Source organism: Plasmodium knowlesi (assembly GCF_000006355.2).
Source record: "Plasmodium knowlesi strain H genome assembly, chromosome: 8".
In the NCBI taxonomy this organism is placed as follows: domain Eukaryota; phylum Apicomplexa; class Aconoidasida; order Haemosporida; family Plasmodiidae; genus Plasmodium; species Plasmodium knowlesi.
The window spans coordinates 1691325-1706429 of record NC_011909.2 but is presented as its reverse complement, the minus strand read 5'-3'; the positions used below and the strand labels follow the sequence as shown (position 1 = coordinate 1706429).

The 15105-nt window shown below is 40.8% G+C and overlaps 1 protein-coding gene across 1 annotated transcript in view; it reads right to left on the bottom strand.

The window, feature by feature from the left end:
• PKNH_0837800 (SICAvar, type I) overlaps positions 1-12783 on the bottom strand; it is a gene marked incomplete at both ends in the record, with an annotated part of 17893 nt that extends 5110 nt beyond the window's left edge. The window contains 6 exons of the mRNA XM_039114024.1: positions 2-422; positions 601-1257; positions 1617-2195; positions 2382-2476; positions 11545-12433; positions 12691-12783. Of these exons, the coding sequence (XP_038969655.1) occupies positions 2-422; positions 601-1257; positions 1617-2195; positions 2382-2476; positions 11545-12433; positions 12691-12783 (2734 nt within the window). The remainder of the gene's footprint in view (position 1; positions 423-600; positions 1258-1616; positions 2196-2381; positions 2477-11544; positions 12434-12690) is intronic.
• Between the last annotated feature and the right edge of the window lie 2322 nt (positions 12784-15105).

The following is a 15105-nucleotide window of genomic DNA, read 5'->3' as shown; positions in this document are numbered from 1 at the left end:
TTCTCGCCAATGTCGCAACTTGAGAGATTGTTATACCTAACACACTCAAAGCACTTATCATTAGTCTTGCAACCGGTACTTTCCTCCTTAATAGTAGCACTCTTATTAAAAGCCTCATTTATACCGTCCGTTACACTCCTTTCCTCTTTACATGGAAGTTTTTCCTTCATTTTATCTGCTATGGCATTCAGTAGAACACATTTCATCGTTCTGTGGAACGATGCCGTAACGGCATCGCCATTATCAGCAGTGTTGTAGAGGTTCTGTAATCCTGCTGCTATGAAGAGACAGGCGTCTCTTCCAGTTTTATCATGGAGATGGTTGCAGTATTGTTGAAATTGTCCGTTCTCCGTAGTTATGGCGGTGGCGAGAGCAGTGCCGAAGGTGGTTACTTCATCTGGGATTGCCTTCCACACTTTATCCTACAATTGAAGTAATACATATATATATATATATATATATATATATATATATACATATGCATAACGCATATATATGTATAAATATGTATATACATATAGGCATATACATAGATGTACATGTATATGTGAGTATATATGTATATATATGTACACATATGAGTAATGGTTATTTGATTACCCAAGTACGAGGGACCCCATTTTTTTTATTCTTATCATGTTTGTTCCATCGGGCCGTTACACATTGGACACGTTGACATAAATCCATTTTATTCACTTCCTTTGCCATGTCCTTTATGTCCTTGTCGTCGTTGTCCTTTACCACTTTCTCCAATTTCTTCTTTACTTCCGTTTGTGTTGTGCTGCCATTTGGGCCATTTGGGCCATTTGTGTTAATTTTGCATTCGCCCAGTTGGGCATTATCTGCCCATTTGCACGGAATGCAAGTTTTGCCATTATCCTTGCAAGTAGCAGGTGCCTTAGAACTGGGGTCCTGCCACAAACTGAAAGCTCTGCTTATGCCCCCATCAATATCACAAACAGCTTTGTCTTTCATGTGTTTTGCATAAGCATGAAGTAAAAAACAACCCACCGCTTGTCTAGACGATGGGTATTTCGTAGATAGGATACCATCGTTTCCAGTTGACGCCGTCGTCGTCGGATCGTACAGTTGTTTTAGACCGGCATGCAAAAATTTGCATGCCGTCTTCTCAGAATGAGTGCCTTGTCTCTTGCCATCCATTGTATTACATTCTTCGTTCTCTGTTTTGCCCTTCTCTGTCATTTCCCCTGCTAATTCTTGCCATAATTTCTTAACATCTTCCGTCCAGAATTTTTCCTGCATAAGGTGGTGGTGGTTATATATATATATATATATATATATATATATATATATGCATATACATATGTATACATACATACGTATACATCTATGTAGATGTATATATGCACTTATATGTATGTAGATGTATATATATGTATACATACGTACATACGCATATATATATAAGTATATATATGTATATACATATATATGTGTGTATACATGTATATACATATACATATATATATATGTAGATGTATACATGTATGTTTTCACATATCATTGCGTATATGTGTATATATTTATGTATATGTCTTTATGTGTAACTGTCATTTCTTACTACACAAGTGGACTGCGTGTGTGTGCCCACTTACCTGTCCAGTCCCGTGTCCACTCGTACTGTTGTTCTCTTCCGACCGCTTTGCTGCACAATTTACCCATTCACATAACTTATTTTCTTTATTGAAGTCAATCAAGGTTTCTTGTATTTTGGGGTCCTTAGTTTGGTCGTTCTTCTTGAGCAATTCATCCACTTTGTTCTTTACTGCCTCCGTTGGGCCGGTGCCATTTGTGGTAATGGAGCATTTTTCATAGTCGTCGTCATTCCATTGGCATGGAACACTACCACTATTACCAGCAGTTGTGAAAGCCTTCTTTATTCCTTCATCTATGCTGCAAAACCCTTTCTCTTTTGCTTCCTCTTTTAATTTTTTAACGTAACCACTTAATAAAAGACAATTTATAATTTGATTAGACAGTTCGTTAGGGCCATTTGAATTTTGAGTTGTGTTCATCTTATTCAAAAATTCTGTAATGTGTTTGCAAGCTGCTTTATTTGCATTATCAAAGCCACCGTTGTTACAATGATCATTAGTGCCATCATTAGTAGTAGTAGGCGTATCAGGGAGGAGTTTTTCCAGCTTCCCCTTAACGTGACCCTCCCAGAAATCTCCCTATATAGAAAGGGAAGGTATATACATATACATATATACATACATACATATATATATACATATACATATATACATATATATATACATATATATATATATATACACATATATAAATATATACATATACATAAATGTATATGTATATATGAACAGTCTTTTGACCCCCCCTTCGTTGTTGCCCCTTACCTGCGCTTGCGTGCTAGTTAATTTCCAATGTTGTTTTGCACATTCCAAGCGTTGGCAAAATGTCCTGTTGCTGCTGTCTTCCATGCATACTTTAGCTGCAAAAAGAAGAAAAGAGAAGGAACAAAAGTTAATACGACATGTAATGTGCCACGTGGATGTATATGCATGTTGTATGTTGTATGTTGTATGTTGTATGTTGTATGTTGTATGTTGTATGTTGTATGTTGTATGTTGTATGTTGTATGTTGTATGTTGTATGTATATCATTCACAATGGATCGATTAAAAATTTTTTCTTTTTTTTTTTTCTTTTTTCGTTTGGGATTGTTCTAAATTTGCGGTTCTATATGCCATCCGGTTACCACCATCCAGTACCCACCATCCAGTACCCACCATCCGGTCCCCACCATCCACTTCCCACAATTCGGTTTCTACCATCCGGTTACTACCATCCGGTTACTACCATCCGGTTCATACCATCCGGTTCATACCATTCGGTTCATACCATCCGGTTACTACCATCCGGTTACTACCATCCGGTACCTACCATCCGGTTTCTACCATCCGGTTACTACCATCCGGTACCTACCATCCTGTTCCTACCATCCGGTTACTACCATCCGGTTCATACCATGCGCTTTATACCATCGCGTTACTACCATTCGGTTACTACTATCCGGTCCATACCATCCGGTCCATACCATCCGGTTGATACTATTCCGGTTCATACCATCCAGATCATACCATCCGGTTTCTACCATCCGGTACCTACCATCCAGTTCCTACCATCCAGTTCATACCATCCAGGTCATACCATCAGGTTCATACCATCCAGTTCATACCCTCCCGTTACTACCATCCGGTCACTACCATCCGGTGTCTACCATCCGGTTCATACCATCCAGTATCCACCATCCAGTTCATACCATCCGGTTTCTACCATCCGGCTCATACCATCCTGTTCCTACCATTCGGTTACTACCATCCGGTTACTACCATCCGGTTCATACCATCCGGTTACTACTATCCGGTTCCTACCATCCGGTAAATACCATCCAGTGTCTACCATTCAGTTCATACCATCCCGTTCCCACCATCCACTTCCCACCATCAGGTTAGTGCATAGTATCCGGTCCTTGTCTTCGAGGAGCTTTACCTACCCCTCCCCGGGAGGGATGCTGGGATGCTTCCCTGCCATCCGGTATATACCATCCGGTTCATATCATCCGGTTCATACCATCCGGTGTCTACCATCCTGTTCCTACCATCCGGTTCATACCATCCGGTTTCCGTACCATCCGGTTCATACCATCCGGTTTCCGTACCATCCGGTTCATACCATCCGGTTCATACCATCCGGTTCCTACCATCCGGTGTCTACCATCCGGTTCATACCATCCGGTTCATACCATCCGGTTCATACCATCCAGTTCCCACCATCCGGTCCATACCATCCGCTTCCCACCATCCAGTTCCCACCATCCAGTCTCCACCATCCAGTCTCCACCATCCAGTTACTACCATCCTTTTCCTACCATCCAGTTCCTACCATCCGGTTCCTACCATCCGGTTCCTACCGTCCGGTTCATACCATCCGGTTAATACCATCCGCTTTCTAACATCCCGTTCCTACCATCCAGTTTCTACCATCCAGTTCCTAACATCCGATTACTACCATCCTGTCGTTGTCGTATCCAGTCCCTGTCTGCGAGGAGTTTTTCCTTCTCCCTCCCGGGAGGGATGCTGGGATGCGTCCCTGCCATCCGGTTACTACCATCCACTTCCCTGCCATCCAGTTCCCACCGTCCACTTCCCATCATCCACTTCCCACCATCCACTTCCCACCATCCGGTTCCTACCATCCGGTTACTACCGTCCAGTTCCCATCATCCAGTTCCCACCATCCAGTTCCCACCATCCGGTTCATACCATCCGCTCCATACAATCCGCTTCATACCATCAGGTTAGTGTGTAGTATCCGGCCTATACCATCCAGTTCATACCATCCGCTTTCTACCATCCACTTCCCACCATCCGCTTCATACTATCCAGTTCCCACCATCCACTTCCTACCATCCGGTTACTACCATCCGCTTACTACCATTCCGGTTATTACCATCCAGTTCCCACCATCCGGTTCATACCATCCCGTTCATACCATCCGGTTCATACCATTCAGTTCATACCATCCAGTTCCTACCATGCAGTCTCCATCATCCAGTTCATCCCATCCGGTTCCCACCATGCAGTTCCCACCATCCACCTCCAACCATCCACTTCCTAACATCCTGTTCCTGCCATCAGGTTAGTGTGCAGTATCCGCTTTTTGTCTTCAAGGAGTTTTTTCCTAACCCTCCCGGGAGGGATGCTGGGATATTTCCCTGCCATCCGGTTCATACCATCCGGTTCCTACCAATCCAGTTCCTACCATCCAGTTCCTACCATCCAGTTCATACCATCCCGGTTCATACCATCCGGTTCATACTATCCCGGTCGTTGTTGTATATATAATCCCTGTCTGCGAGGAGTTTTTCCTATCCCCGCACTAAAGTATCTGAAGCTAACCCCGGAACCCTACTCCTAAACCCGGAACCCTACTCCTAAACCCGGAACCCTACTCCTAAACCCGGAACCCTACTCCTAAACCCGGAACCCTACTCCTAAACCCGGAACCCTACTCCTAAACCCGGAACCCTACTCCTAAACCCGGAATCTGACACCTAAACCCGGAACCCTACTCCTAAACCCGGAACCCTACTCCTAAACCCGGAACCTTACTCCTGAACCCGGAACCCTACTCCTAAACCCGGAACCCTATTCCTGAACCCGGAACCCTACTCCTAAACCCGGAACCCTACTCCTAAACCCGGAACCCTACTCCTAAACCCGGAACCCTACTCCTAAACCCGGAACCCTACTCCTAAACCCGGAACCCTACTCCTAAATCCGGAATCTGACACCTAAACCCGGAACCCTACTCCTAAACCCGGAACCCTACTCCTAAACCCGGAACCCTACTCCTAAACCCGGAACCCTACTCCTAAATCCGGAACCCTACTCCTAAAGCCGGAACCCTACTCCTAAATCCGGAACCCTACTCCTAAACCTGGAACCCTACTCCTAAACCCGGAACCCTACTCCTAAAACCGGAACCTTACTCCTAAACCCGGAATCTGACTTCTAACACCCTGACACCTTTGTCCTAAACCCGAAATCTATGTTCTAACACCTTGACACCTTCCTCCTAAACCCGGAATCTAAGTTCTTGCACCCTGAAACCTTATTCTAACATCCGGAATCTGAATCCTACCACCCTGACACTTACTTCCTAAAACCGGAAACTAAGTCCTAACACCCTGACACCTTTGTCCTAAACCAGGAATCTAAGCTCTAACACCCTCATACCTTTGTCCTAAACCCCGAATCTAAGTTCTAACACCCTGACACCTTTGTCCTAAACCCGGAATCTAGGTTCTAACACCCTGATCGCTTCCTCCTAAACCCGGAATCTGGGTTCTCACACCCTGACACCTTCCTCCTGAACCCGGAATCTAAGTTATAACACCCTTACAACCTTCCTCCTAAACCCGGAATCTGACTCCTAAACCCGGAATCTGACTCCTAAACCCGGAATCTGACTCCTAAACCCGGAATCTGACTACTATTACCCCTAAAAGTTCACTCCTTAACCCGAAATCTAAGTCCTAACACGCTGACACCTTTGTGCTAAACCCGGAATCTAAGTTCCTACACCCTGACCCCTTTGTCCTAAACCCGGAATCTAAATTCTAACACCCTGACCCCTTTGTCCTAAACTTGGAATCTAAATTCTAACACCCTGATAACTTCCTCCTGAACCCGGAATCTGACTTCTGACATCCTTACAAACTTCCCCCTAAACGCGGAATCTACGTTCTAACACCCTGACACCTTTGTCCTAAACCCGGAATCTAAGTTCCAACCCCCGGACCCCTCCCTCCTAAACCCGGAATCTAAGTTCTGACACGCGTAAAACCTTCCCCCTAAACCCGGAATCTAAGTTCTAACACCCTGACACCTTTGTCCTAAACCCGGAATCTAAGATCTTACACCCTGACACCCTTCTCCTAAACCCGGAATCTACGTTCTAACACCGTGACAACTTTGTCCTAAAACCGGAATCTAAGTTCTTACACCCTGACATCTTTGTCCTAAAACCGGAATCTGAGTTCTGACACCCTAACACCTCCCCCCTAAACCCGGAATCTGACTTCTAACACCCTGACACCTTTCTCCTAAACCCGGAATCTAAGTTCTAACACCCTGAGACCTTCCACCTAATCCAGGAATCTAAGTCCTAACACCCCAACAACCTTTTTCCTAAACGCGGAATCCAAGTTCCTACGCCCTGACACCTTTGTCCTAAAACCGGAATCTGAGTTCTGACACCCTAACACCTCCCCCCTAAACCCGGAATCTACATTCTTACACCCTGACACCTTCCTCCTAAAAACCGGAATCTAAGTTCATACACCCTGACAACTTCATCCTAGAAACCGGAATCTAAGTTCTAACACCCTGATACTTTCCTCCTAAATCCGGAATCCTACTCCTAAACCCGGAACCCTAAACCCTGAACCCTAAACCCTACTCCTAAACCCGGAACCCTACTCCTAAACCCGGAACCCTACTCCTAAACCCGGAACCCTACTCCTAAACCCTGAACCCTACTCCTAAACCCTGAACCCTACTCCTAAAGCCGAAACCCTAAACCCTAAACCCGGAACCCTACTCCTAAACCCGGAACCCTACTCCTAAAGCCGAAACCCTACTCCTAAAAAAGGAACCTTACTCCTAAACCCGGAACCCTACTCCTAAACCCGGAACCCTACTCCTAAACCCGGAACCCTACTCCTAAACCCGGAACCCTACTCCTAAACCCGGAACCCTACTCCTAAACCCGACCTAAACCCGGAACCCTACTCCTAAAACCGGAATCTGACACCTAAACCCGGAACCCTAGTCCTAAACCCGGAACCCTACTCCTAAACCTGGAACCCTACTCCTAAACCCTGAACCCTACTCCTAAACGCGGAACTCTACTCCTAAACCCGGAACCCTACTCCTAAACCCTAAACCCTACTCCTAAACGCGGAACCCTACTCCTAAACCCGGAACCCCACTCCTAAACCCGGAACCCTACTCCTAAACCCGGAGCCCTACTCCTAAACCCGGAGCCCTACTCCTAAACCCGGAACCCTACTCCTAAACCCGGAACCCTACTCCTAAACCCGGAACCCTACTCCTAAACCCGGAACCCCACTACTAAACCCTGAACCCTACTCCTAAACCCGGAACTCTACTCCTAAACCCGGAACCCTACTCCTAAACCCGGAACCCTACTCCTAAACCCGGAACCCTACTCCTAAAACCGGAACCCTACTCCTAAACCCGGAACCCTACTCCTAAACCCGGAACCCTACTCCTAAACTCGGAACCCTACTCCTAATCCCGGAACCCTACTCCTACACCCGGAACCCTACTCCTATACCCTGAACCCTACTCCTAAACCCTAAACCTACTCCTAAACCCGGAATCTGACACCTAAACCCGGAACCCTACTCCTAAACCCGGAATCTGACACCTAAACCCGGAACCCTACTCCTAAACCCTGAACCCTACTCCTAAACCTGGAACCCTACTCCTAAACCCGGAACCCTACTCCTAAACCCGGAACCCTACTCCTAAAACCGGAACCCTACTCCTAAACCCGGAACCCTACTCCTAAAACCGGAACCCTACTCCTAAACCCGGAACCCTACTCCTAATCCCGGAACCTTATTCCTAAACCCGGAATCTAAGTTCTTACACCCCTGACACGTTCCTCCTAAACCCGGAATCTGACATCGAACACCCCAAGACCTTAGTCCTAAACCCGCAATCTACGTTCTTACACCCGGACACTTCCCTCCTAAACCCGGAATCTAAGTTTTAACACGCTGACAACTTTCCCCTAAACCCGGAATCTAAGTGATAACACCCTGATCCCTTCCTCCTAAACCCGGAATCTAAGTTCTTACACCCTGACAAAATCCTCCTAAACCCGGAATCTACGTTCTAACACACTGACACCTTTGTCCTAAACCTGGAATCTAAGTCCTAACACCCCCACAACCTTCATTCCTAAACGAGGAATCTAAATTCTTACACCCCGAACCCTGAACCCTAAATCCGGAATCTGATTTCTCACACCCTGACAACATCCTCCGAAACCCGGAATCTAAGTTCTAACACCCTGACACCTTTGTCCTAAACTCGGAATCTAAGTTCTAACACCCTGACACCTTCCTCCTAAACCCGGAATCTAAGTTATAACACCCCACAACCTTCCCATCTTCACCCAACCTATTTTTTTTTTTTTCTTTTCCCCTTAAAATTTCTTTCTTTTATCCCTTTTTCGAGAGTTGCCTCCAATAGGTGTTATATCTTGTTCTCGTAAAAAAAATGTATGGAACATCCGCGGGCGAGCGCCCGCGCCCCCCAGCGCGGACACTATATTACGATTTCCGCGAAAAAAAAGTGTGTAAGAACGCTTTTCAAAGCATAAATAATTAGACCTTAGAGGAAGAAGATGAAAGAATAATAAAGATTATAAAAATTATTAGGACAAAAATTTTGTAACAAAAAAAAAAAAAAAAAAAGTATTCTTTCTTCCATCTTTATTTCTTATTTTGTTTGCAACTTTTTTTTTTTTTTTTTTTTTCCTGCTGAAAGGACACCTTTTGTTTATAGAAAAAAAAAAAAACATTCTTCTTTTTTCTTAAGAACACATATTCTTCTTTTTTTTTTTTTTCCTTTTTATTTGTTCTTAAAAAAAAAAAAAAAAGAAAAGAATCTTCCCGTAATACATCTAAATACCACATCATATATTGTTGTCCTTACACCCTAAAATTATAACTTCCATCATGTAATCCCATAAGCTGAATACGAAATCTTACACATATACACCGTAAAAATATTATAAATCCCACAACCTAAATACGAAATCTTACACATATACACCGTAAAATATTAAATCCTGCAACCTAAAAATACGAAATCTTACACATATACACCGTAAAATATTATAAATCCTGCAAACCTAAATACGAAATCTTACAAATACACACCGTAAAATATTAAATCTCACATACACCGTAAAATATTAAATCTCACATACACCGTAAAATATTAAATCCCGCAAACTAAAAATGCGAAATCTTACACATATACACCGTAAAATATTATAAATCCCGCAACCTGAAAATGCGAAATCTTATACATATACACCGTAAAATATTATAAATCTCGCAACCTGAAAATGCGAAATCTTATACATATACACCGTAAAATGCTATAAATCCCGCAACCTAAATACGAAATCTTACACTTATACACCGTAAAATATTATAAATCCAGTAACCTAAATACGAAATCTTACACATGTACACCGTAAAATATTATAAATCCCGCAACCTAAAAATACGAAATCTTACACATATACACCGTAAAATATTATATCCCTCAACCTGTATGCGAAATCCTACACATACACCGTAAAATATTAAATCCCGCAACCTAAATAGGAAATCCTACACATGTACACCGTAGAATATTATATCCCGCAACCTGAATACAAAATCTTACACATATACACCGTAAAAATATTATAAATCCCGCAACCTAAGAATGCGAAATCTTACAAATATACACCGTAAAATATTATATCCCGCAAACCTAAAAATGCGAAATCATACACATATACACCGTAAAATATTATATCCCGAAAAATAAATACGAAATCTTACACATATACACCGTAAAATATTATAAATCCCGCAACCTGAATACGAAATTTTACACATGTACACCGTAAAATATTATAAATCCCGCAACCTAAATGCGAAATCTTACACATATACACCGTAAAATATTAAATCCCGCAACCGAATTACGAAATCTTCCACATATACACCGTAAAAATATTATATCCCGCAACCTAAATGCGAAATATTACACACATACACCGTAAAATATAAAATCCCGCAAAACTGAATGCGAAATCTTACACATGTACACCCGTAAAATATTATAAATCCCGCAACCTAAATACGAAATCTTACACATACACCAACCACAAAACGCAGTACAACTCATGCACATCCATTCACCTACATTAATTTTATTATTTTATTATTTTTTTTCTTTTTTATATCCATTTCTTTACTTCCTGTTTTCTTCTTATATTAATTTTTTTTTTTTTCCTTTTTCTTTTTTTCCTTTTTCTTTTTTTCCTTTTTCTTTTTTTCCTTTTTCTTTTTTTCCTTTTTCTTTTTTTCCTTTTTCTTTTTTTATTACTTTTCCTTTCTTTTTTTTATTACATTAACACATTAATAATGTAATAATGTAATAATGTAATAATGTAATACATTAATACATTAATAATGTAATACATTAATAATGTATTATATTAATACATTAATACATTAATGCATTAATAATGTAATATATTAATACATTAATACATTAATACATTAATATATTAATAATGTATTAATACATTAATACATTAATGATGTAATATATTAATGATGTATTATATTAATGGTGTGATACACTACTAATATATTAATACATTAATACATACATACATACATACATACATACATACATACATACATACATACATACATTCATACATTCATACATTCATACATTCATACATTCATACATTCATACATTCATACATTCATACATTCATACATTCATACATTCATACATTCATACATTCATACATTCATACATTAATACATACATACATTAATACATTAATACATTAATACATTAATACATTAATGCATTAATACATTAATACATTAATAATGTAATAATGTAATAATGTAATAATGTAATAATGTAATACACTAATGGTGTAATACACTAATAATGTAATAATATAATACATTAATGATGTATTATATTAATACATTAATACTTCCATAATGTAATATATTAATACATTAATGATGTATTAATGATGTAATAATGTAATAATGCAATATGTTAATGATGTAATACATTAATATATTAATGATGTAATACATTAATAATGTAATACACTATTAAATTCTTAAATTATTACTTACCTATATTTTCCTTAGATTCCTTCTCTACGTTGTCCATTATTGCCTTCGTTAAAGCAGCGGAGTCAATAGTGCCAGTACCAGCACCACCATTACTGGCACTCTGTATTGCTGCAGAAAGTGCTTCCCGCAATGTGTCAGGCGACATCGTGTAGGCGTCATTTACTAATACGTCCGATACCGACGGTTGACCAGGAGTGGAACTGGGAGTAGTGGTGTCCTGGGGACCTATTTTAACAAAAGAGGTTAGAATGTTCTTATTTTCCTCCCGTGCTCTGTTCTTTGCTACATCGTGCGGTTTCCCCTGCGGACAGACATTTTTCCACCTATGCCATTGCCTCCCCAACTTCCAATCTCCCGTCTTCGGCCCCCCCGCATCCCTCTTCTGCTTCGTCCATTGTTTGATTGTACTGCTTAGAAGTGCTTTACCGACTATTAAGTCGGTAGTGTTAATTTCCTTACACACATCCAACTGTTTCGAACGGTCCGGTTTTCCATCCTTAGCCTTCAGATGCCCCCTTATCTTATCCTCAAATTCCCCCTCGACCTTCTTTATGGCCTCCCCCATGTGGCAATGATCACCGTATATTGTGGAAAACGCGACGGCGCCGACAACACAGCGTGCATAAGCTTGAGCAGGAGTGAGCTCTGTAACTGCTGCTGGTTTATCCGACGTTGAGCCCTCATGCGTCCGCCGGGTTTCCACTCCACTCATGAAATATTTTATTTCGGCTATGGCGTTACATAACACTTGCATATACTGCTCCTTCCATGCATGCCCCGGATACTTCACGGTATCAGCACAGAAATTCCCTATTTCCGTAGACTCCTGCCTCACGAGCCACTCGCTTAATTCCTTCCATGTTTCCTCCAAATTTTTCCTCAAATCATCCTATAACACAGGAAGTGAAGGAAGAAGGAAGATGTGTATACATATACTTATATACATATATGTACATATACATAGATATATATACATGCATATACACATATATATATGTATACACGTACATACGTATGTATGTGTATGTTAAAAATTATATATATTTGCCCAAGTCCGCCTCTTTCCACAACAACAGAAACCCCCTCCCCCTGTGTGTGGGGGGCATGTTTCTCCTTTTTCCTTATTCCCTAATTATATTTACTTACTCCAATACTAGTGATATCTGCCGCATCCTTATCCTTCAGCAATTCCTCAAACCAACCCTGCAACAATCCACTACTGCCGCCCGCTGTCACCATTGTTGTATGTCTTCGTCGTCAACTAAAAAAAAATATATACTATATATTATATATATTACATATATAGAACTGAAAAATATATATATATATACATATATATATATTATATGTACAATTAAGAATTAAAAAAAAAAACCATTACATATATATTCTTTCCTTCTCCTCTTCTCCACCTCCTGCTCCACCCACACTTTTTTTTTTTTTTTTTTTTTGCTACAAAATATTCCTCTATATATATCCTTTCAATTCGACACATACATACATATATATATATATATATATATTTTTTCTCTTCCTTTTCTTTTCTTCTGTACTCTTGAACCTTCTTTTTCTTCCCCCTCTAAACCTTCCTACTTCAGTTCCTTCCAGAAAACTTCTTTCTTCTTTACTACCTTAAGGAACCTTCCTTCTTCTTTCCATTTAAAACGTTCTTTTTCTTCCTCCTTTAAAACCTTCTTTTTCTTCCTCCTTTAAGAAACCTTCTTTTTCTTCCCTTAAGGAGTTAAGTACCAGGCCATATGTTATTGTTGTTCTAAAAAACCGAGGAAAAAGAACCTTCTTTTTCTTCCTCTTCAAATCCTTTTTTCTCTTCTTACCCCTTTGAAAACCTTGTTTCTTCTTTTCCTTCTTTGAAAACCTTCTTCCTTCTTTCTTTTCTCTCCCTTAAGAAACCTTCTTTTTTCCTTCCCCCTATAAAACCTTCTTTTTTTCTTCCCCCTTTGAAAACCTTCTTTCTCTTCCCCCTTTGAAAACCTTCTTTCTCTTCCCCCTAAAACCTTCTTTTTATTCCCCCCCTTTAAGAAACCTTCTTTTTTTCCTTTCCCCCTTAAACCTCCTTTCCCTTTTTACCCTTTAAAGCACCTATAGAAAAAAAGAGAAGATTCTTTCTCTTCCCTTAAAGGTGATTAAACACCAGGCCATATATTATTATTCTACAAAACCGAGGAAAGAACCTTCTTCTTCTTCCCCCTTCGAAAACCTCCTTTTTCTTACCTATAAACCTTCTTTCTTCTTTTCCTTCCTCCCTTCTATAACCTTCTTTCTTCTTTTCCTCCCTTAAGAAACCTTTTTTCTTCTTTTCCCCCCTTAAAGGAACCTAAATAAAGGAAAAAAAAGATTCTTTCTCTTCCCCTACAGGTGGCTAAACACCAAGCAATAACGTTGTTCTAATAACCGAGAGAACTGAACCTTCTTTCTTCTTTTTCTTCCCTTCGAAAACCTTCTTTTTCTCCTTCCCCCTTTAAATCTTCTTTTTCTTTCCTCCTTTAAGAAACCCTCTTTCTTCTTTTCCTTCCCCTTAAAACACCTATAGAAAAAAAGAGAAGATTCTTTTTCTCCCCCCTAAAGGTGGCTAAAATACCAGGCCATATATTATTGTTCTAAACCTAAATCGAGGAAAAAGAACCTTCTTTCCTCCCTTCGAGAAACCTTTCTTTTTTCCCCTTTTAAATCTTCTTTTTCTTCTGCTTTAAAACCTTCTTTCCTTCCAAACTTTAAAACCTTCCCTTCCCTTTCCCCCCTTAAAAACCTTCTTTCTTTTCCCCCCTTTAAGAAACTTTCTTTTTCTTCCCTTTCTACCTATAAATCTTCTTCTTCTTTTCCTCCCTTAAGAAACCTTCTTCCCTTAGCTATAAAACCTCCTTACCTTTCACTTAAACCTTCTTTCTTTCTTTTCCCTCCCTTTAAAGCACCTTAAAAAAAAAGAAAAGATTTTTTTTCTCCCCCCTAAAGGTGGCTAAAGCACCAGGCCATATTATTGTTGTTCTAAAAAAATCGAGGAAAAAGAACCTTCTTTCTCTTCACTCTAAAACCTACTTTTTCTTCCTCCCTTAGACGGACCTTTCCTTCCCCCTTTCCCTAAACACTCTTTCCTTACCCCCCCACCCTAAACACTCTTTCTTTCCTTCACCCCCCTAAACAACCCTTCCTTTCCTTCCACCCCTAAGGAACCCTTCCCTTACCCCCCCTTAAGTACTCATTTATTCTCCCCCCTCCTAAACACACTTTCCTTACCCCCATCCTAAGTACTCTTTCCTTACCCCCCCCCCCCCCTTAAACAATCTTTCCTTCTACCCCCACCTCTAGACAACCTTCTTCTCTTCCCCCCACCTGAACTCACTTTAGATGCCTCCCCCTAAACACTATTCCCTTCTCCCCCTCCCCTAAACCTCCTTTCCTTACCCCCTAAACAACCTTCTTCTCTTCCCCCCACCTGAACTCACTTTATTTGCCTCCCCCCCCCTGAACATTCCTTTCCTTCTTCCCTTGCCCCCTAAGTACTCTTTCCTTCCCATCCCCCCTAAGTACTCCCTTCTTACCCCC